We start from the raw sequence: 24,056 nt of genomic DNA, 5'->3' as shown, positions 1-24,056 counted from the left end.
TTGGTGTAAGACATGAAAAAAAAAAAAGAATAATTTATAAATTATCAGAGGTTCATGGGGGGTGGGGGGTGGGTGAGTGAGGGGAAAACTCCGAGCTGAAGCCAAGGGCTCAAGTAGAAAGAAAATGTTTTGAAAGTGATGATGGCAACAAATGTGCTTGACACAGTGGGTGTATGTATGGATTGTGATAAGAGTTGTACGAGCCCCCAATAAAATGATTAAAGAAAAAGATGATGACAACATTTGTACAGATGTGTTTGACACCATGGGTATAAGTGTGGATTGTGTTAAGAGCTGTAAGAGCCCCAAATAAAATAAAACATTTTTGTAAAAAGCTATTTGTATCCCTGGTCCAAGGGAATTCAGTAGAGACTTAATCCATGTGGGGACTCTGCAAATGGATTTTGGTCTTTCACTTTTCATCCATAGCCTTCTGCAAACCAGTTGCACAGAATTTAAATCCTAAAACAATCGCCTCCCCTGACCTTGGAATTTATTATTTGCAATCCTTGGATCACATGGGTTGGTATGCTCCTTCAAGGTGGACTTAGCTGACACCTCACTTGCCTTAAAGACAGTCTTGTAAGATGCCAGGTGCTGTTCTTTCAGGTAGCCTGGCTCCATCTGCTTTTATCACCACATTTGCTATAGCACCATGTCTTTTTCAGTGACCCTTTCATGAGCGTAAGTGTGAAGCAAGGCCTCCTCATCACTCTGATGCAAGTCCACAGTGCAGTCATGCGTCATTCATTCATATATCCCCTGTTACAAAGTGGCAGCTTTGTCCGCTTTTTGAGTGAATGTAAGTAACCTTCATGAGGCCTTTGATCATCAAGACTAGATCTTGACGGGAGCAGACAACCTCCTTTTCCTCCTATGGAGCAGCTGGTGGGTTTAAACCACTGTCCTAACAGTTATCAAACTGCAGTGGAATATTTTCTCATATACAAAGCACCGCTTCAGCATTTATAAAGCAAGATTTAAGGGTATATTGTGACAAAGTCCAATAAAAATATAGTCATGACTTGGTAGTATTTAGGTTTTACATGTTTTTATTTTTCACCATAAATTCAGTGCATATTTTCTGTAAAGAAAAGAACTTGGGAAATAGAAGCAAACAGAAGAAACTGGTAACAATTTACAATCCCATTGGGTAACAGTAATAGCAGTAAATATTTTGTCAACTAGACTATTTTTCTACCAAATCTAAAGTGAAATCACACTTTACATATTGTCTTTTAATCTTTCTTTTTTTGTTAGCCACTGTGCCGTGAACATTTTTCATTTCATTAAGTACTGCATAAATATTTAAGTACTGTTTCAGGTGACTTTATGCAATGTAAAAGTTTTATATTAAAAGTCAGTATTTTTCAGTTTTAATAGTTGGTTTGGTATGTTACTTTTGTGTTTGGTGTATAATTTTCTATTTTGGATTAACATGAAAGTGGTTAGTGTAATTTTTAAGAATAATCACATGGACAGAAATCTTGAATTATTTTTTCAAAGATTTTCTTTAATATTTCATACTTATTAAAATGTACATTTTCATAGTATTTCTACTTATTTAATTTAGTACATTCTTGCAAGGTAATATTAATAAACGATAGGTTTTTGTATAAACTAATGCTTAAGGAGTGAAAAGTTATGTGTTAAACTATAAATCATAGTTTTTTATGTGTTAAACTATAAATCATAGTTTTTTTAATAAACTAATGCTTAAGGGGTGAAAAGTTATGTGTTAAAATATAAATGATAGTTTATTTTTATTTTTATTTTTTTATTATTTTTTAAACATTTTATTAGGGGCTCATACAACTGTTATCGCAATCCATACACACATCAATTGTGTAAAGCGCATTTGTACATCGTTTCTCAAAACATTTTCTCTCTACTTAAACCCCCGACATTAGGTCCTCATTTTTCCCCTCCCTCCCCGCTCCCCACTCCCTCATCAGCCCTTGATAGTTTATAAATGGGTATTTTGTCATATCTTGCCCTGTCCGACGTCTCCCTTCACCCACTTTTCAGTTGTCCGTCCCCCAGGGAGGAGGTCACATCTAGTTCCTTGTAATCGGTTCCCTCTTTCCTACCCACTCTCCCTCCACCTCCCTGTTTCGCCACTCACACCACTGGTCCTGTAGGGCTCATCCGCCCTGGATTCCCTGGATTTTCAGTTCCTATCTGTACCAGGTACCTCCTCTGGTCTAGCCAGTCTTGCAAGGTCGAATTCGAGTCATGGTAGTGGGAGCGGGGAGGAAACATTTAGGAACTAAAGGAAAGTTGTATTTCTCATAAATGATAGTTTTTTTATAAACTAATGCTTAAGGAGTGAAAAGTTATGTGTTAAAATATCTTAGTTTTTTTAATAGATTAATGCTTAAGGAGTGAAAAGTTACTTGTTAAAATTTAAACGTGTTGCAACAGAGTTAAGAATGGGAAATGTGGGCGGTTCTACTCTGCCTAGGGTGGTAATGACTCGGAATGGATTCCGTGACATTGGGTTTGGTTCATTACTGTGTCTTTATCTGCTGACAAAAGACCTAGCATGAGTGATTGACTGAAGGATCTTTAAGAAAGCAACCCATGCTATTTGAGTTGGAGCTGATTCTGACGTCTGGCAATATTTTCCGGAAGTAGATTGCCAGGCCTGTCTTTTGAGATACCTCTGGGTGGACTTTAACCATCAACCTTTTGGTTCTTAGCTGGACCTCTCACTGCTTTGCAATACGCAGGGACTCCAAAGAAATGAAATGGATTCTCCATGTTTGCCGCTTACCATATCTCAATAAATTGATACATTAAACTTTCATCAAACCTCTGCAGAAGAGGTAATAGAGGATTCAAAAAAATAAAAAGAATGGGAAATGTTTCTAAAACTCGTATGTATGTCGTAACTATATATTGAGAAGATTATTATATATAATAAATTAGAGTATTCTTTCATCTTTATGTCTTCCTCCTTCCTTTGTAGGAACGTTAATGGAATTGGGTATCTCCCCAATTGTAACATCTGGTTTGATTATGCAGCTGTTAGCTGGAGCCAAAATCATTGAAGTTGGAGATACACCTAAAGATAGAGCGCTATTCAATGGAGCCCAGAAATGTGAGCATGAAATTATGTACACGTAAAGAGTCCTCTCCAAATCTGATGCTTATGACCAAGTGTGACATGTATTTTTTGTTATTGCTGAGCGTCTACCCAGCATATGGAACAATCTCTCCATGCACGGTGCGCCAGCCCTGCTTCCTTTCCTGGAGTGATGCAAGTCATTCCCACCCTCCTCTCGGAGGTGATTCTCCCACATGACTAGGAACACGGCCATCTAGGTTTACCGTCTAGTCATTTGAGTTGGTAGCTTGGTTCCATATAAATTGATCTTACAGGAAGATAATGCTAAAGGATAAAGAGGTTTTTCCATGGTCTTGTCTTAGGCCTTTGGTTGTAAGCATGTCCTCTTTTCTCCTCTCCCTGGTTTCTGTTAGTATTTGGCATGATTATTACCATTGGGCAAGCCATTGTGTATGTCATGACGGGCATGTATGGGGACCCTGCTGAAATGGGTGCTGGAATCTGTCTCCTCATCATTATTCAGGTAAGAGGCTTTATTATTTCATATCCAGAGAGCAAAAATAATTCATCTTTTTCTCCCCTTTTCTAATAGTCTATAAGTAATGGATGTATTCATTTTCTTCTATTTGAAGTATTTCACTTAATTTGAATGTTTGCACTATTTAAACGACAAATTGTTTTCATGTAGAAGTAGAAGAATTTATTTGAAGAGCCTTGTGGCTTATATAAAAGGTTATAGATATTTCATTGAGTCTCAGCTGCCTGTTTTTCACATTTTGATCTTTCTGAAATCAGGATGTGTCCTTACGTGGATACTCTCTTACTGTCACTGTCAGATGGCTGGCATCACCTGCACAGGTGTGTCAGCCTTGGTCATAGTGGCTTGTATTGCCATTGCTTCAACTGAGCTGTGTGTGCTGCTGACAGAACATGTGTTGTGAGTTTAATTTCTCTTGTAGATGCCCTCAGAATATTTCGATCTGTTATAGAAGTGACACCGTGTTCGTGTTATCTATACAGAAAGGTGCAGAAACAGTGTGTCAATCTAGATGATAAATATCTGTCTAAATTGGTGTTTCCCAAAGTGGGCAATATCGAGCCCTGTAGAGTGCTGGAAAGATGGAGGAGAAGGGTGGGGCTGCAAAAGCAGATACTAATATTCTAGATTATGGGTGATATCAAACTCACTGCCATCCAGTTGGTGCATACTCAGAGTGATTCCAGGACAGAGCTGCCCTGTGATTTGGAGACGAACGTTTTATGGGAATGGAAAGACGCTCACTGCCATAAAGTCCATTTTGACTGGTAGGAATACAAAGCTTTTCATGGCTGGGCGGTGCCGAGTAATATTTTTCCTGAAATTTGGACCATCGGTTTTATGGTCTAATTACCCGTATATACTCGAGTATAAGCTGACCCGAATATCAGCCGAGGCACCTAATTTTACCACAGAAGCTGCATAAAAATGTGCTGAAAAACTCGGCTTATACACAAGTATATACAGTAACTCTTTTTTTATAAGTAGAAATTAAAAGTTCTAAGTAATAAGATATTGTGTCCTGTTTTACTTAAACTTTGTTTTGGCGCTACAGATGTCATTACAATCAGTAGTATCTTAAAGTCAGTGAAATACTAAAAATACTGATGTACATTCTCTTTTTTCTAACAGTTTTATTGGCACATAATCCACATATCATACAATTCAGCAGTTCAATCATATCAAGAAGAATTGTACAATCATTGCTCCAATTGATTTTATAATGATGTACATATATTCTGTGAATTTTTAAAATATGTATTTTGGAATAGCATTTTTTAAAAAGCCAACATAATTATTACTGAAGTAAATTCTCTTAACATATGTAAACTTTAGAATTTTTTTTTTAACTGCACAACCCTTAGGAATTTAGAGCAGTTACCCAAGAATGGATTGTACTAAAGTTACACAATAACATTGGATTTTGAAAGAGATGTCAGCCAAACAGGGGAGGTGTAGAGTTCTGCTTATGTCAGGATTTTCTCTTTCTTGTTTAGGTAAGCTTTAAAGAATCAAGGTCAGAAGTAGCTTCACATGAAATGGAAGTGCCAGTTTAGTGCTGCTGCATCTATTGTGAAATATGACTGTTTCTGACTGGCATGATTGACTTCTTTAAGAACACCTTTAGGAAACAGGTCATCAAAGGGCAGGTACTTCGTAGGCCCGACTCAGAACAAGGGAGGTTCGGTGGTTCAAGTCTTTGTAGGCGTCATGCACAGTACAGTTGGCTTTTCCAATAAGGAGTGAACACTTTATTTTTTAACCAAGTTAGGTTAAAAAATATTTAATATATTAATCAGGATCTTCAGTAGCTTTTCTGAGCCATAGTGTATTCCCACTAAGTATAAATTACATTTCTTTAAGGAGCCTGGTGGCACCATAGTTAAAGCCTCCACTGCTGGCTGTAGATTGAACTTCTCAGAGAAAGATGGCAATCTCTCTTCAAAAGGATTACAGCCTGGACATTTTATGGGGCAGTTCCAGGCCCCATAGGGTGGCTAGGAGTCAGAATCGACTCTCCAGCAACAGGTTTACATTTGTTTAAAGAGTAGCATCCTTATTTCTTCATTTAATAAAATGATTGATTATATGATTATATATTGATTATAGCTCGTGGAAATTAGAGGAAAAAGATATGCAATAGATTGGTATAGAGCAGAGGTCGGCAGACTGCAGCTACCATATGTGGCTCGCAAGCCATAGGTGGCTCGCAAGCCATTGGTATAGAACAGAGGTCGGCAGACTGCAGCTACCATATGTGGCTCGCAAGCCATAGGCCCTTTTGGTATGTACGTGTAGCTCTGAAGTAAAATTGAAATTTTTTTATAGGATATAATTCAGATAATGATGATCTCATTTCTTTGTAAAAATATATTTATGGCTCTCGGATAATTTTTAAATTGTCACGAAGGATTGGCTCTTCTGCCAACCCGTGGTATAGAAGATTCTCAGACAACTGATTTTAATGTCTTTGAATGCTTGGGAGTTTTTCACATGCATTTGGTGTTGTTGAGTATACCAGTGTTTCAAATGTTTTCTTTCTTTCTGTCTTTTACTCTTTGCAACCTGTATTTTAGAATAACCTTGATTTTTAAGACACTCTGAATTGGCATTTAACTATTAAAAACATGCTGTAGCAGTAAAATTTCCTTGGTTTATTACTGAGGACATTAATGCTGTTAAACAACCTCTGCTGACCAATTTTAGGTTAAAGTGTGGACTTCCTACGGAGATTCCAATGTCTGTAAAATAGAGTTAAGCTACTTAACAGTTTTTCAATATTAGGAAGCCCAGGAATATTTCTATTCCAAGAAAGAAACAAGTAAAGTAGCTATGGGCTAATTTGTTTACATAAATCTTGCTATGCAAATATATAGGAGTTATATTTAATGATTCTGGTGCTAATGGATAAGGAACTATGTCATGCTTGACCATATTGTTGGCGATGATTCAGTTGTGTGTTTTCAGGGCAATGTTAATGTTGGAAATATATGGATCCACTGAGTAAATATGATTGGATTAGTGCATTTTCACCTAGAAAGATAGGTTTTCAGAACTGCCTACATGCTCTTCTGTATAGTGTCCTAACTTTCACTTTAATTGTTGCTTCATTTACATGATCAGTGTTCTCAGTGTTTTTCAACTAGTGCTCTTTGAAATCTAAGTAGTAGGTACTGATTAAGTTTAAAAAAGAGAATAGAAAATATAAGCATGCAGGACACATGGTAAAGGTAAGTGTGTGTATGTGTGCGCATGTATGCTGTGCACAAACGTGCAAATCCAGGGTCAAGATGTAACATGTATTACTGTTCACTTCAGAAGTGCGTACGATATATTGTACGTTCTCCCAGAACGTGGAACGAGCATTCTGCTTCGTCAGTGTTGTCAGCAGTGAAATGCTCTAACTGCCCCTTATCCCTTTTCATAGACGTGCATCCTTTCACTACGGCCCTTAATTACGAAACCACACGTCTTCTAGGTTTCCCTAATTCCCTTCTTGAATCAGAGTATAAGATTTTAATTTGCACAAGATAGATATCAATCACTCAATTGATATCTTAATCAATTACCAGATATCAAAAAAAGAATTAACTGATATTGTTCTGACCAGGGAATCTAGAGGATCTTGGTTGTTTTCAACACGCCCATGTGACTTGGACCAAGTCATTTGATGAACTCTGCACTACTATTTTCTGGTTGGCTGATCATTCCTGGAAAGCTGCTATTCCTTCAGGAGCGATGGCTTTCTGTATTTGTGATTGGAAGTCTTTCTGTACTCATTGCATAATTACAGTCAAAATGAAGTCACCAAGTCTTGACTTCTCTGTCATCTTGTCAAAACGTCAAACTTGGTTTTCAAGCGCAGTAAGGGGTTGGCATGCGCGCTCCTTCTTTATGGGGAATTGTACCCTTTTGCAGTCCATGGAAAGTCGAGCAAAAAGACTAAGTAGACACATTAGGCATTTCAACCATTGAAAAGACAGAAGGAGAAAAACAAACAAAACACTATGTAAGGTAAGCCTGCTTAGGATAGTCCGATGGTAGTGGCCACTTTAACAGCGACACTTGGGAACATTATGAGGGTGGGAGGCTTGGACACGGGGGAGTGGAAGTCCCTTTCCAGCTGCTGCAGGGCAGGTATCTTTGTTAAAGTGAGAGATGGGGGCATAGAAGCATGTTTTCTTCCCCTCTTGATTAGGTGACTGAAGGAGGCATATGACTGACGAGGTCCCTTGCAAGGCTATGGATTGCTTTTAATTGATGCATGCTTTTACAGAATTGTCTCCTCCATGAAGAGAATTCAGAATTGTCAGTGTCACGTAAATTAAAGTTAGTATGCTTTCTTTTTTATTTCAATGACGAGTTTAAGAATCTGGTGAACTCTTCCCTCTGTAGTTTACATTAAGTCGTCGTCACTGTATGTAGACAGTGCATTTTCCCTAGGATTATAGTTTGTGTCCCTGTTAATTTTTACTCTCCTTCTTGACTTACTCTATATGAGCTATACTTAAAAAAAAAAGTACCAATAGTGTTCCCATGCTTATTCATTATTGGCAGTATACAGTTGTACTGATTAGATCATATCATTATGATGATCATAATTTTTCTTATTGGATTATCATAATAAAATACCTCCTTAGAGGTATTTTGGATGTTTTCAGATTCTTGCTATTTTAAGTTCTACAGTTGTGAACAAATTGTAATTTAGGGTGCTTTTAAAGTCGTCTTTATTTAAACATTGTATAGGAAACTCTTCAAATGGTGTATAAATATACTGTTAAAGTTGAAATGTCTTGTGTATAACAGTATTTCCAGTCCTCTGGTTTTCAGAATTAGGGTCTGACAAAAACTAACCCAGGTTGAAGAAAATATAGCTAGTCCTAATAACAATACTATCCCCCAAACAAACCCACTGCCTTTGGGTCGATTACAACCACAGCGACCCCATAGGTCAGAGTGGAACTACCCCGTGGGTTTTTGAGACTCTAAATCACTAAGGGAGCAAACAACCTCATCTTTCGGCTGCGGAGCAGCTGGTGGGTTTGAACCACTGACCTCTAGGTTCCACAGCCGAGCACTTTAACTGCTGTGCCACCAGGGCACCGAGTACTGCTTTAATGTTCAAACTGCCCATGGTTTGAAAATAGTCAATGGTGTTCATCTCCCCCCTCCCCTCTTGCATTTATTCTTGCTTCAGCTCACTTGCCTTTCTTTCCCCACAGTTGTTTGTTGCTGGTTTGATTGTGCTGCTGTTAGATGAACTGCTGCAGAAGGGTTACGGCTTGGGGTCTGGTATTTCCCTCTTTATTGCCACCAACATCTGTGAGACCATTGTCTGGAAGGCCTTTAGTCCCACTACCATTAACACTGGCAGAGGTACATTGCACAGCGACTGCCCCTGCACGACGTTTTGCTGGATGTGTGCTGAAAACGAATCCATCCTGTAGCAGGACATGCCTCTCTCCGCCTGGGCTGATTGGCTGTCCCAGGACACAACTAATGCTGACTGCTCAAAAGTTAATCAAGCAGAGATTTGGGGAGTATGAACTAATACTTCCAAAAAGAAAACCAAGAATGTAGCCTTTGCTCAGTGGTTGCAAGCAGATTTTTAACTTTTTGTTTGTAACCTTGCTTAAGCCATTGCTGCCTAAGCCATTTTTTGACCAGTTTCAGCATTCTTAGGGTACATAAGCTGGGAGAGTCCAGTATTTTAAATGAGAAAACCCCTTTTGTGTCATCAGGGAGGATACCGTTTGCTGCTATTCTATTTTCGGTGCTATGATCAAGCACCTACATTTTAAATTCTTATTCTGTTGTCCCCTTTACCTGTCTCCATTTCTCTCAAACCCCACTCTGGGTTCGTTTTGGTTAACATATAAACGGATTCCAGCCTTCAAAAAGCACTGACAGCCAATTAATGTCCTTGGTAAAATGAACTTACGAGAAAAGCTTGAGGAGCAATATGTATCTTTTGATTCTTTTTTCTGCTTTGCTCCTGCCGCTACCTTCCCCCCACCCCCTCGTTCCCCCCAGAACACCTTTTCCTTCCCTAAAGTAAAGGAGAGGCAAATCTTTGTGAACTAAACATTTGCTTTGGTGTATTCCACTTTGGCTATTGTATCAAGACTCGTTCCCTTGAGAAAATGTCAGATTTTATGCTCAAAAACGACATTTGCCTCAGCGAGTAAATATCTTTAGAATCTCCTTACATGACTGTTCCCTAAAATAAATGTCGATGAATTATTTTTGAGTCCTATTTCTACTGCCCACTGGACTGTCCAGGATATTTGTTTGGGCCTTTGGGGCCACCGTGCATAACAAACCTGCCGTTCATGTGTGCGTTCCTCTCCAGGTACCGAGTTCGAGGGGGCGGTCATAGCTCTGTTTCACTTACTGGCCACCAGAACAGACAAAGTCCGCGCTCTACGGGAGGCCTTCTACCGTCAGAATTTACCCAATCTCATGAACCTCATCGCGACCGTGTTTGTGTTTGCTGTTGTTATATATTTTCAGGTAAGCCTACTCTCGTCCCTGCAGTGAATGGAATGTGAGTTTTTTATTTTGCGATTAAGGAGAACGGCCTGGAGTGTGAATGTCTAACAACTCAGTGTTTCGAAATCTAGTCAAACCATCCAGCTCATTCTATTTCAGACTTAATTTTAAGGTAGATGAGCGTGTACCCAAACCCCACCCAATCCTCCCCGCAGAGTGGAGCTTTCGTAGTATGTATTTTTCCTGCTAGGCGAGCCTTGAGCAACTCGCTCTGAGTCAGTGCACCCAGGGCGTTGCCTGCGATGGCTCTCTCTGGTCACAGTGAATTTTCTCATAAAAGCAGTTTCTCTCAAACCTCTTTTTTTTTTTTAAATCAAACCTCATTTTTTAAAAAGATCATTTTATTTGGGGCTCTTACAGCTCTTTTGACAATCCGTCTATCAATTGTATCAAGCATATTTGTACATATGTTGCCATCATCATTTTCTAAACATTTTCTTTCTATTTGAGCCCTTGGTATCAGCTCCTCCTCCCCCTCCCCTCCCCAAGAACCCTTGATAAGTTACAAATTATTTTCTGTCCTGGATTCTGTGTGTTGAGCGCTCTTACCTGGGCCAGTGTACATGCTCTGGTCTAGCCTAGTTTGTAAGGTAGAACTGGGGTCATGATAGTGGGGTGGTGATGGTGGTGTGTGGAGCGGGGAGCATTAAAGAATTAGAGGAATGTTGTATGTTTTGTCCGTGCCATACTGCACCCTGGCTGGCTCATCCCTTCCCTGTGACCCTTCTGTGAGGGGATGTCCAATTGTCTACAGATGGGCTTTGAGTCTCCATTCTGGCCCCCCTCGTTCCCATCAGTATGGTTGTTTGTTTGGGGTCTTCTCCGGCCTACTACCTGATCCTGTCGACACCTCGTGACACAGGCTGGTGTGCTTCTTCCATGTGGGCTTTGTTGCTTCCCAGCTAGTTGGCCGCTTGTTTATCTTCAAACCTTTTTTTTTTTTTTTTTAAAATTTTTTTTTAATCAATTTATCTTCAAACCTTTAAGACCCCAATATCTTCTAATAGCCAGGAACCATCAGCCTTCTTCACCACATTTGCTTAAGCACCCATTTTTGTCTTCAGCGATTGTGTTGGGAAGGTGAGCATCACAGGTTATTGGAACAAAGTGTTCTTGCATTGGGGGAGGACTTGAGTAGAGGCCCAATGTCTGTCTGCTACCTGAATATTTAACATATAAATATATGTACATAGACAGAAATCCCTATTGATATCTATAAGTATATTTACATATGTACATGCCTGTATTTCTACCTCTATGTGATGGCCGATTTAAGAGAACAGTGTGTGGCTGTGAAATTTTGTTTCCTGTTTGGGAAAAATGCCACAGAAACTGTTGCACTGTTGAACACAACTTACGAAGACAGCGCTATGTGTAGTTCACTTGTTTCAAATAAGGTGAAATGTTGATTGATGACAAACCTCGTTCTGGACGTCCATCAACTTCCCAAACAGATGAAAATGTTGACTTGTAGTGCATTTGGAGCTTATTCCACCAGGTCAGACTGTTGTTAATCAGCAGCTTTCTATTTAGAGGTTCTGAAAAGATTGCATAACAGTGTGTGACCGAAAAAGGCCTGATTTGTGGCAGACAGGGGACTGGTTTTGCCACCAGGACATTGCCACTCCTCAAGCAGCCATCTCAGTGTGCCGGGTCTTGGCAAAAAGCAGGATGCGTCTCCTGACCCACGCACCTTACTCACCTGACCTCGCTCCATGCAACTTCGTGTTGTTTCTGCGAATGCAGAGGGATATGAAAGGACAGCGATTTGACGAGGTGCAGAAACAAACCGGGGAGATGCTGTCAGCCATTCAAACAGTTGAGTTTGAAAAATATTTCCAAGAATGGAATCGTAGATTTGACAAATGGATTAAGTGTAATGGAGCATACGTCGAAGGTGATGAGGTTGTTTTGTAAAAAAATTAAAATACATATCTTGGGGGGGGGGTCTGGGGTTTATGAAAGTAGTAGTTATGAAAGGAAAAGTTGAAGTCTGTTTGCAAGGGGAATTTCCCCCCTCTTTGTCCTGTCCTATTCCTTGAAGTTATTTGTTCTGTCCGTCTGGTTGAGCATCTTTTCTTGATAGATACCATTTTTCTCAAGCCTAAGATGACCAGATTTAAAGCGGGACACCATTGACCGGCGAGGGAGGGGGGGTGTTCTTGATTAACAATTTGGTCTATATGGACCCAATAGACCGTTCCCTAGCTTGTCGTGCATCCTTTCCAAAAATCAGGACTTCTTTAAAACGCCAAAAATCGGACTGTCCCGCCCAAAGCGGGGCGTCTGGTCGCCTTACTCAAGCCTTGTGTTTGTGTTGTAGGGGTTCCGAGTTGACCTGCCCATCAAGTCGGCCCGGTACCGGGGGCAGTACAGCTGCTACCCCATCAAGCTCTTCTACACGTCCAACATCCCCATCATCCTGCAGTCGGCCTTGGTCTCCAACCTCTACGTCATCTCCCAGATGCTCTCCGTGCGGTTCAGTGGCAACTTCTTAGTCAATTTACTCGGACAGTGGGCTGTACGTATTCCATTATTGATATGAAGTATTTAAAGTACAATTTAATTTGAATTTCCCAGTTACATTTTCACCTGGAGGAGCAGAGGCGTCATTGAAGCAGTTACTATAGTATTCTGAAATTCTGTTACCTGGAATAGAATTTAGCGTCTACCTTGAAGAATCGGTGCGTTACTCTAATACTAAAGTGACTTAGTGGGGTTTTGTTTGTTTGTTGTTTACGCTTTCGGAGTCATTTCCCCATCCCATTCTATTTTTATTTCATTTTCAGACTAATGTCATAGTTGCTCTCAGGAAAATAATCTTCTGATTTCACTGGTTTCCATGATAATCGGTTTCATTCATTTAAAGCTATTTGCTGACAATATACAGGATACTGGAATTATCCCTTACCCCCACCCCTGCTCACATCCCGACTGGCGCTAAACCAGCTTGTGAATGACTGGCTTGGAGAGAGGAATGTAATTCACTAGACCAGGGAGATAACCTGCTGCTAGAAAACGAATCCAGTACTTTCTCACCTGCTTTTCTAGATCCACTTCATCATACCTCCTCCTCAAGCTGTCCGACCAGGCTGCGACAGAAGTCCGAGCTACTGTCGCGTTCACTGTGATTGGTTTGAACCCGTCACCCGACAGAGGGGTGTGTCACTCCCTTTAAGTTGTAGGACTAACTATGTATTTTATTCTCTGGTAGAGCACATGATTCTGGAACTGGCATTTTTGCCAAAGAACCGTCATTCTCTTTTTCTTTTTTTAGCCATTACCCTGGAAACAGGATGCTTGTTGTATTTTTTATGATAATTGTAAGTTATCCTTGGTATTGTAAATTATAGCCACTCATGCCTGTCCGCTTTTAGTGAAGGTTGTCTTGCTTCCTTTAATTTAAAGTTGAATAGGATAGGACAATAACTATCGAATGTGCATTGAGGATACTAAGAATCGTTATAACGAAAATACTCCTTTTCTATCTGTGTAGCAGATGCTTACTTACCTTTTGTATTCTGCACCCTGTAACTAGAAAGGGCTGCAGAGGGGAATGAGGATGCTGTCCTTCCCATCATGAATGAACAGCGTCAGAATCACAGAGCCACACTCATTGCCTAGGAGTGGATTTGGACTCAGGGATGATTGTCATGGAAGTGAATGCGTTGAGTGGCTCATTCTCTGTAGATTGTGTTATGATGTTAATTGTATTGTGTTTCTTTTTCCCAGTGAATATTGGGAAATGTTGAATAGTTTATAAATAGTTCTTTTGATAGGGGATTAATGAGCAAGTACATGTTATTCCTATTTATATTATTATAACATTTTAAAATATTTGTGCAGAAAAAAATCCCACTATTAAGATGACTCATTAAAAGATTATCCCTATGACAATACACAAACCATGTAAAGATTAGACAATAAATTGTCTTCTGTTGGTATTTCATTTGATTGTATTCTTTATTATTTTTGATAAAATATTTACAATTAAGCACAGTTCAGCAGTTTCTACATGTACAATTCAGTGCCACTGATAACATTTTTTAGGTTCTGTCACCTCTTTTGATACCTTTTTTCAGATTATTTCACTATCATTAACAAAAATCATTATAATTTTCAATAGATGAATAATACAAATATGTTTTAATATGCTGGGTACTTTTATGTAGTTCAGCAACCCTCAGATTCTAAAGGCCATCTTGATTGTAAATCAATATTCTCGTCTTAGGGAAGTGCGGAGAGGATCTTATTCAGTGTATACTAGGAATGAATTTGTTTTCAGCATCACTTTTCTGTTAAGATAGTCACCTTGTCTTACACAGAATTGATGTTCACTGTGATTCAGGAGGACTGGGGACATTACAGGTCAAAGTAAAATTTTATGGGATCATTATTAGCTCCTAGCACTTTGAGCTGAACACAGCCATGTATTTGAGAAATGTGAAAATGCATAAAGCTGTGTGCTTGGCTTGTGAGTTGCCTGATCTTCCTTTCTCGTTGGGCTGCAGGATGTCAGTGGAGGCGGGCCTGCTCGCTCGTACCCAGTCGGAGGCCTCTGTTACTATCTCTCGCCTCCGGAGTCCATGGGGGCCATCTTTGAGGATCCGGGCCATGTGGTTGTTTATATCATCTTCATGCTGGGATCCTGTGCATTCTTTTCTAAGACGTGGATCGAGGTGTCTGGTTCCTCAGCCAAAGATGTACGTATTTGGTCTCTTTCAAAATAAAAACAAAATTGAGGGCTCGGTCGAAACCCTTTCTAGGTGTGAAAATGGAAATTCATAAACTCATGAATTATTTTGCAATTTAAACTTGAATTCATATTCTTCAGGGGGCAATGTCAGACCCGGGAAGGGAAAAATTAGTTCTTAGAGGGTGAAAAATTCTTGGATATTACAATGGTATGTGCCCTCTCCAAAGTGGAACCCTACCTGACAAAACCCAATTGCTTTGTATAGAATTTCTTGCTCAGTGTACTGCCACAAGCCTAAGAAAACGGACCTGGTGAGAGGTTAGCTTGTAGCTGAGCTGCAGCAGATCCTTTTATCCCAGGTTGAACTGGGATCAGCTTACTCCACTGCTCTTGCACTATAGCAGATGATCTGTAAAAGCACTTCCCACAGAACCTGATAGAGAATAAACACGGAGTGGCAAGCATTTTATTTTACAATTTGTTTTACTCTTGGCAGGTGGCTAAACAGCTTAAAGAGCAGCAAATGGTCATGAGGGGTCACAGGGATACCTCAATGGTTCATGAGCTTAATAGGTAAGACCATTGGATTTAATCCTTTGTAAGAGAGTATGTGTATGTATAGACACATACTTGGTCTTTCCAGATATAATGTATCCCTAAGTGTTACTCTTTTTTGGTTGAAATTCATATTTAAAACATTTTCTTTTACTTCACACAGAGAGCCAAGAGTTCATGCAAAATGTAATTGTTACCCACATCAGGTTTGGCATCTAAAATGTTAGTTGCGTTGAAATTACATCCCCTTCATTGCTCAGCACAGGTTTAAAATGTTATTCTTAACGTAGAATCACTCTGAAGCTTTTAAATAATATTGATTCTGGCCTTCAGGAACTTGATTTAGTTGGTTTGGCGTGAGTCCCAGGCATCAGTCTTTTGTTCTTCCATAACTGTCTTACTGAGGGATAATTCATATCCCGTGTAATTCACCATTTGAAGTGAACAGTTCAGGGTTTTTTAGTACACAGTTGCATAATCCTTACAATTTAAAAACATTTTTATCACCCCGAAACGAATCCTGATACCCGAGTACAGTCCTTCCCCATTCCTGCCCCACCCTTCTACCCCTTGTCGCAGGCAACCCACTAATTTGCTTTCTCATTACAGATTTGTCTACTTCCGTTTCCATATAATGGGAATCAAAATTTGGCATCTTTTGAAAATGACATTTTAAATTTAGCAATTTTTTCACTCTTTAGCATATTTTTAGGGCTTGTGTTGTAGCATGTATCAAAACATCATACATTAGGCTGACTAACATTCCAATACCATGTTGCATAATCAAGTTGGTTCCATTTATTGGTTACTATGAATAATCCTTTGGGGTATACTTGTACACGTTTTACATGGCTGTATTTTAAACTCTCTAGGAAGTGAGTGTATTGGGTCATGTAGTCTGTGATTTAGCATTTTGAGCAGCTTTCCAAAGTGGCTCCACAGTTTACATTCCCAGTAGTGGGTTATGTTTTGGGCTCCTAATCACAAGATCAGAGGTTCAAACCTCCCAGCTGCTCTTCAGGAGAAAGATGAGCTTCTTTGTTCCCATCCAGAGTTCCAGCCTCCAGAACCCCGAGGCAGTTCTACTCAGCCCTAGTCACTGAGTTGGGCCTCACTCAATGGCAGGGAGATTTTGAGTGGTGTGTGAAGTGCCACTTGGTTCTAGTTTCGATATGCTTTTGACAGGCAACTAATACTGTGTAGCATCTTCCCATGGGCCTTTCGGACCATTTTAAGGAACCCTGGTTCCCTGGTTAAGTGCTAGGCTACGAACTGCAGGGTTGGTGGTTGAAACCCACCAGTCACTCCCGTCCGGATCTAATGTCCGAAACCCTGCGGAGCAATTCTTTGTCCTTTTGGGTTGCTGAGTCAGAACTGAGTCGATGGCTATGTGTTCTGATGGGATTGCTATACTCATATTTCTCTAGAGAAATCCCTATTTACTTTGCCCATTTTAAAAATTGGGTCACTTGTCTAAGTTTCAGAATTTTTCTTTATGAATGCACTTTGGATAGAAATCCCTGGTGAGAAATGGGTTTGCCTGTGGGGCTTCCTCTTAACGTGTTGATGGTGCCCTTTGATATACAAGGGTTATCAAATTGAGGAAGTCCAAATTTGTTTTTTTCTCTGGTTTTTTATGCTGCTTTTGGTGTTGTATCTAACCTGTTATTATACTCAAGGAGCAAAGATTTATTGTAATTTTATTCCAGGAGTTTTATAGTTTCAGTTCTCACATTAAGTTCTATAGTCTTTTAAGTTTTGTGTTTGGTATGAGGTAATGGCACAAATTCTTTTTTTGTTGTTGTTTGCATGTGGATATCCAATTGTCTTAGAGTATTATTTGTTGAAAGCATCAGTGTTTATATTTATTTCTAAATAGAATCTATTATGTCCAGCAATCTTCAGTTTAGTTGCCATCATCAATACCCTTCCATCCATGTTCATGTGTCGTTGCCTGTTAATTTCTCATAGCTAACAGTTCTCCAGGTGAGGCTTTTTGCAGGCAAAGTTAAATTAGTGCTGAAGAGTGTCATAAAATCATTGCCACATACATTTATATATTCTTCTTATTTATTCCACAAGAGGGAGTTGAAGATTGTATATTACAAACAGTACACATTTTAATACTTAAATCTAAATTGAGGGCTCTAAATTTTTCACCCAAAGAATCATGTATTTTCTTTTTTTGGTTCTTTACTGATTTTGTGCAGTTGGGAGTGTCGAAGTCCTTGCCATGGCCACACACATTTGCATTCACCTGGAGTCTCCAAGGTTCTCCACCAGTGCTCCCCAACTGGGCCTGTTTGCTCAGTGCGGTTCTGCTTCGGTGGGAGGGAACCACTGTGGGGAACCTTGGCTGCCCTGTGGCCCCACTGCTGCCCCTGCCAGCATTTCGCAGCACTGACTAAGGGTTTTCCTCTCCTAGGTACATCCCCACGGCAGCTGCGTTTGGCGGTCTGTGCATCGGCGCCCTGTCCGTGTTGGCTGACTTCCTGGGAGCCATTGGCTCCGGCACTGGGATTCTGCTCGCTGTCACTATTATCTATCAGTATTTTGAAATATTTGTTAAGGAACAGGCCGAAGTCGGAGGGATGGGGGCTTTGTTTTTCTAAATGTACAAATATTTCTGTGTGTGCGTGTGAGAAAGGGAAAATAATTTGGTGTTGTGTTTGTCAGATGATGCTGGCTCCCCTCCCACCCCTCAGTTGCTTGTTTTCCAGTGCTAACCGCCCCATTCGAGATGGGCCCGGAGCTAAGCCTGTGTGCAGCACTAGTACCAGCTGCCTTAAGACTCAAGTTTACATTATTCGTTTGAAATGTCCATCGAGTGTTGCTGTGACGCCGGAAACCAGTGTACCTCCCTTGCTGCCCTGTCACAACCGCGAGACGGTGACATGGAATCGTTTGGCACACGACCGTCAGAACCCATAGGACTGACTCCCCCCACTTGTTTAACACTAACTACTTGTTTAACACTAACTGTAGTTCAGATCACCACCTTCCAGTATTTTTCAGCTTATTTAATGAGTTCCGGAACATTTATATCTAATCTCTATTTTAGATATTTTTCTACTTTTTTAACTCATAGTATCCACATTCCGTCCCCTTCCCGCTACCTCTTTTATTTGGCCCTTCTCAAATCGTCCACTTCACCCAGGTGAGCAACATTAAGCTTCGGAGTACCCTTCCTGCTTCCGCCCCCCTCCCAGGGACAGCACGTGCGCCCCGCTGTTCCACTGTACTGGCTATGCCGTCTGATTACCTACCCAGGTTATGTGCCAACACTATGCTTCCGTTTCTGTTTTAACCCCCGTTGAAAATATCTATTTCTCAAGCAGTGTCTAGCTCAGTGGGGGTGAGCCGTGAGCAGTTCATGCTAGGAATCTGTGTATTTGTGTATTGTTGTTGTACTTTATAGCAGCAACATGAGTGGCAAACAGCAGACAATAAACTTTTCTTTCGTAAACGTTTCTGTTGTGTTCAAAAAATAAAGAAATCTCATATTAAACACTTTCTAAGATGATTTGTACAGGTTCAGGACATTTACAAAATTCCATTCGGAGGTGTCTATTGAAAGACAGCAGACAATAGTTTGTTTTCCCCGAATACTGTAAGAGGGTAATCGCCTGTATGACTAATTTGGGGAAAAAACGCCAAACCAGGGAAACTGTGGTCCCACGAAAGCAATATTTCTCTAATCTTACATTGAAATGGCAGTTCCTTGCAAAGAATTCATTTTTCAAAGCGTAGGCTTTGCAGCTAAGGGGGAAGAAAACCCCCAACTTAAAGTTCCTGTTCAGAAATGGCTGTTTCTCACGTAAGTGTTGGAAGTACGTCTTAATGAGTTAGAGACAAACCCAGGTAGAAGCAGGCCGGATAGTAACTGGCCAGGGAACATCTAGGAGCGCGCCAACCACTGTTAGACAAATGTGGAACCGATCTTTCTTCTCAGAAGTTGGGAATCTGGCCTTTTTTATATAACCGTCACTTTAAAAATGCTGGCAAATAAACATTTAAACTTGCCAGTTTGCCACTTCGTAAACATGGGCTTTTCCAAGCAGTCTTGATGTTGATAAACATAGCATTAGGGTTATATTCTAGGATTTGATGTCACTTCTCAAATGCACCCTTAGGAAAAGAAGAAAGATTACAAAAAGCAGTGGTCATTTTGCCTTCAGGCAGATGGTAGAAGAGCCAGTTGTAGGCTTCTGGTGAAGGGAGAGATGGACCAGTGGCAATGACAAGAGAAAGTAATGTGCCCCTTGATTCAAGGGAAAGAATTAAGGCAGTGGTTCTCGACCTTCCTAATGCTGCGACCCTTCAATACAGTTCCTCATGGTGTGGTGACCCCCAACCATAAAATCATTTTCGTTGCTACTTCGTAACTGTAACTTTGCTACTGCTATGAGTCAGGTGACCCCTGTGAAAGGGTCATTTGACCCCCAAAGGGGTCACGACCCACAGGTTGAGAACTGCTGAAGTAAGGTCTTTGGAGATTTCCACTATTAGAAATAGGTTTTTTAAAAGGTTACATACAGAGGCAAAAGAGTAGGCTGCTATTGTAGCCAGTGGTCCCGGACTGTTTTATTGAAAGGAAGAATGGATTTGAATGACTGTATATACCCAAGTATAAGCAGACCCGAATATCAGCCAAGGCACCTAATTTTACCACACAAGCTGCATAAAAAATGTGCTGAAAAACTCAGTTTATACACAAGTATATCTATTAGGTGCTGTAATTCCATACTTCAGAAGTCTAGCATAACCATATTTGCACTCAGAAAGTCTCTAGATATATCAGTGGACCTGTAGATGAATGAATTCTGGGAGCTCTTTTGGCATTCATATCCTGCTTTTATCTGGAGAGTAACTTTCATATAATGCTGAGGGGTTAAAAACATGACAGCACTGGCCAGTGAGGATGACCCCTCCCTCCCTCCCTCATTATCAGGAGAGGGGACTCCCCTAAAAAGGCAACAATCCCGGAGCTTCTGGAGACTTAACAGGGACCAGGGGAGGAAGGATTCGGGGATCCCCTTGATGACCAGTAGTGCTGGTAGAACCGTCGTCGGATGACGGGATCTAAACAACCCCTGGGGTTTTCCCTTCCTGACTGTAGTGGCTTTCTGGAGCTTAGCAACTTTTAGAAACTCCTGGCTTAACATCAAGACGAAAATGGCCAAAGCCAGATAACTCTTGTAATGGACTTGATTTTTAGAAATTGTACATCTTTTCTGAGGGTGGGGGTAGAGGAATCAGATTCTAACTGCCGGTGCACTCACTGAGAGGGCCTCAATTTTCATTCGTCTGTCCACATGATGTGTGTGAAATGTACCGTTTTTCATAGTGTAAACTGGTACAGTCTCAGTAATTAAACAGTTGTAAGGGCACTATAAGTACCTAATTGCTAACCAGAAATGTTATTGCCTATTTATTGATTTTATACTGTTACCCCGTTAAATATAGCAAATAAGATGAGATTAAAAAGTAACAAAACCTTAGACATGCCTGCAGTCAGTAGTGAGTGCTTACAGAATTTTACAGTAGGGGCTGCATGTTGGAGAAGTTGCCCTCACGTGGAATCTGTGTATTTTTCCTACGAAAATGTCCTACTTTGGAAGAGTGCCAGCTGAGTTTTGCCCTTTATTTTTTTGAAATACATCCACAGCTTTGTTCTTTTTCATTGACAAGAGCTGGATTTTCAACAAATTTAAATGAAAGTGACAGGCTACCTGTAATTACAACTCCATACCACCACATGCATTCTATGTTGGTTTTTATTGTGTGAAAAAGAGCTAACTTTCAAATCTGCATTAAATTATGTTGAATACCAAGTCTGAGTGAGGGCGGCCAGCTGGTCATGCCTGTGAAACCATTTGGCAGGTGTCCATTTCTGGCCTTAAAATTTCAGGAAGGGGACTTCAAATGGCTTCGTGTTTGCATGCTGCAGTGCCAGGGCATAGGAGTAGACTCTGGCATCCACTGTCAGATGTTCTTGAGCTACCAGGGCTATAGGAAGCAAGGAATACAAGTTAGATCATGCAATGAATCCAATTCCACCTATTTCAGAGCAAAGTAACCACACCGGAGCCTGGTGACAGCGGCAGTGAACGGGGGCATTTTCTACCTGGAAGGATCTTAGTCTGGTGGTGGCACAAAGGGCAGAAACACGAGCGTTCAGGCAAGCAGGAGGCGAGAGCAAAGATAAGGGCACGCACACGGGAGAGAATGATGTCACTGGTGAGAGTGGCATGCGTGTAAAGATGATGCAGCCGAGGGCCTTCAGACAGTCTGTGGACAAAGCCCACTGTGTTCACGCCACATGACAGGGACTTTAGAAGCCTCTCACAGCTTAGAGGCTCATGATGTCTTCTCCTCTGTTGGAATACACATTGGGCATCGGAATTGGAATTATACTGCTGAGAATGAGGGCTCAGAATTTTATTACAATAAACATAAAATGAAGTTGATCAGACTTCCAACTGGTCTTTAGTTTCCTTAGCTCTTGTTTAGAAAAACATCTGTTTTGATCAGGTTCTACTCAACTGTATGTGGCAGATGCTTGTTAGTGTCCTGTGTTATTTCTGGCAGCAAACTGCACTGAAAATACACTTAAGCCTCTCACTCATCGACTATACCTACCTGTCATTTCACATTCAAATGGGAAACGACAAGAGACTATTTTGCATGTTAACAGCATATGCCTGGCAGTAACAAATGGTGAGCATCACACTGGCTGGGATGGTAAAGGTTATGAATCAATTTGGCGAAGCCATCCTTCTAGTGGCTTGGCAGATATGTACTCTTTTCACAGTAAACCCATGAAAGTAACATATTACATGCACACATGTGTACAGCACACATAAGAAACTAACATGAGGGTTTGTATGGCTTGAAAAATGACAGTATAACCGATTTCCCCCAAAATACAGTAATGATGTGATATGGCAGTTTTTGTGATCTGATATGGTCAATTCTCCATTTTCACAAAATGCGTTTATATGATGACCTGGTCTTTGGAACGTACCCATGTTGAGGAGAGCGTGCATTTTCCTTTTAACTTCCCAAAGGTGACTCCTTGAATGAGTGATTTGATGACTCGATTACTTTCAATTCTGTCTGAGTTCAGTAAAGCCATTAGTCCCCCCCCACACACTCTTTATAGATCTATTTCTCCCTTTCTCTCCCTTAACCGTCCTCCCTCTACTCCCCTATCCTTTTAAGATCAGAAGGGAAGTTAGGTAGCAGGGAGAAGAATGGAATTTTTACAAGAACATATTGATACAGAAAAATAATATAACTATATGGCATATAACAAATGCTAGTGTTCTAAAAACTTCGCACACACGGTTCCATTTCACTGTGCACCTGAGCAGAGGTGGGAGCGCTCTATCATCGTTCCATTTGATAACAACCATGTAGAGAAGTGAACAAGAACCAATACACTCAGGCCTGTTAGATTCAAAGGTGTATTGTCCATTATAGGCAGCTACGGCTTCCTCGGAATAAACCCTAATTAACACCGTGAATAATGGCTAATCCGACACTTACTGAAGGTCTTCAGTATATGGTTCCTATGACTTTGGGATCATGAAGCAGATTTTACCTGGGCCCAGTAAGAACAGAAGCTATTTGGGAATCTGGAGTCACAGCAGTTGTTGAAAAGCCTTAACTTTGAAAACAACCAGGGCATACATTTCAAAATAAGGTGCCCTGCTTACGAAGTGAAATTGTCAGTCACTGGCACTCAGAATGAACAAGAGACTGCTTTTACTTCAGGTCAAAAAATGCTTGATTTGATTTCTGAAATAGTTAAAAATAGAAGGAAAATTTTGTTCCCCTTTTCCTAAACTATAACCAAATATTCAAGCTACGAGAACGACTTGGTTCTTTAAGAAATGGGTGGGAAGGTGCTCCTTGACGAGCCCGTGGCCTAGTGTCTTCTAATGCCACAGGCATCCATGGGTAGCCTTCCTGACCCCTCCACAAAAGCTTACAAGTTGGGAATTACAGCATGCAACCACGTGGCCATTTAACAAGGGGCCTTCAAAAGTTCCTGGAAAAGGTCCATCGTCCTTTCATTCCATTCCCCCATGAGTTTTCTGAAGCCCCTTTGTGCCAGCCACACAGCCAGCGAGTTTAGTTCCTTTCTTTCTGCATGTCACACTTAACTTATAATAAGAACCTCAAACATGATTACAGTATTGCTATAGTCTCTTTAACTGGCACCCTGTGCACTGCCATGAGTTGTAGATAAAGTATAGAAGTGTTTCTGCTAGACGGCAGGCATGCAGACACTCTTGACTCTTCTATAGGAGGAAAAATAACACCACCTTACTGCATCGATTGCTTTGGTCAAAATTTCAAACTATGCTACCAGTATCTAGAAAGGAACATTATCAATTACAGTTGGACAATCATTCCTAGGTCTTTTGACTACAATGAAGAGGAAGGCAAAGGAAATGGAATTATATTTAATACCCTGTTTGTTGGGTCAGGGGTAGAGGCAGAAAAAACCCCAAAAGGTGGGCAACAATCTTAAGAATGCTTACCATCAACAAAGCCCACATGGAACAACATATCAACCTGTGTGATCACGAGGTGTCGAACGGATCACTGAAGACAAATGGGTGCATAAGCAAATG

The 24,056-nt window shown here is 40.6% G+C and overlaps 2 protein-coding genes across 3 annotated transcripts in view; one reads left to right on the top strand and one right to left on the bottom strand.

Annotated features, from left to right (window-relative positions):
- SEC61A2 (SEC61 translocon subunit alpha 2) overlaps positions 1 to 18,369 on the top strand; it is a 41,200-nt gene extending 22,831 nt beyond the window's left edge. For both annotated transcript variants that reach the window (XM_004712634.2, XM_030889062.2), the window contains 8 exons: positions 2,972 to 3,103; positions 3,484 to 3,593; positions 8,831 to 8,984; positions 9,961 to 10,121; positions 12,484 to 12,681; positions 14,672 to 14,863; positions 15,353 to 15,429; positions 17,837 to 18,369. In XM_004712634.2, coding sequence (XP_004712691.1) covers positions 2,972 to 3,103; positions 3,484 to 3,593; positions 8,831 to 8,984; positions 9,961 to 10,121; positions 12,484 to 12,681; positions 14,672 to 14,863; positions 15,353 to 15,429; positions 17,837 to 18,023 — 1,211 coding nt within the window. In that variant the 3' untranslated portion in view covers positions 18,024 to 18,369. The remainder of the gene's footprint in view (positions 1 to 2,971; positions 3,104 to 3,483; positions 3,594 to 8,830; positions 8,985 to 9,960; positions 10,122 to 12,483; positions 12,682 to 14,671; positions 14,864 to 15,352; positions 15,430 to 17,836) is intronic.
- Positions 18,370 to 21,170: 2,801 nt separating this feature from the next.
- Positions 21,171 to 24,056, bottom strand: part of NUDT5 (nudix hydrolase 5) — a 21,610-nt gene continuing 18,724 nt past the window's right edge. The window contains exon 10 of the mRNA XM_004712633.2: positions 21,171 to 21,420. Within this exon, the coding sequence (XP_004712690.1) occupies positions 21,311 to 21,420 (110 nt within the window). The 3' untranslated portion in view covers positions 21,171 to 21,310. The remainder of the gene's footprint in view (positions 21,421 to 24,056) is intronic.

Source organism: Echinops telfairi, unplaced genomic scaffold (genome assembly GCF_000313985.2).
Source record: "Echinops telfairi isolate 266 unplaced genomic scaffold, ASM31398v2 ScPeMD7_7473;HRSCAF=8511, whole genome shotgun sequence".
Classification (NCBI taxonomy): Eukaryota; Metazoa; Chordata; class Mammalia; order Afrosoricida; family Tenrecidae; genus Echinops; species Echinops telfairi.
Note: the sequence above shows the minus strand (reverse complement) of the source record. Positions and strands in the feature narration are given on the sequence as shown.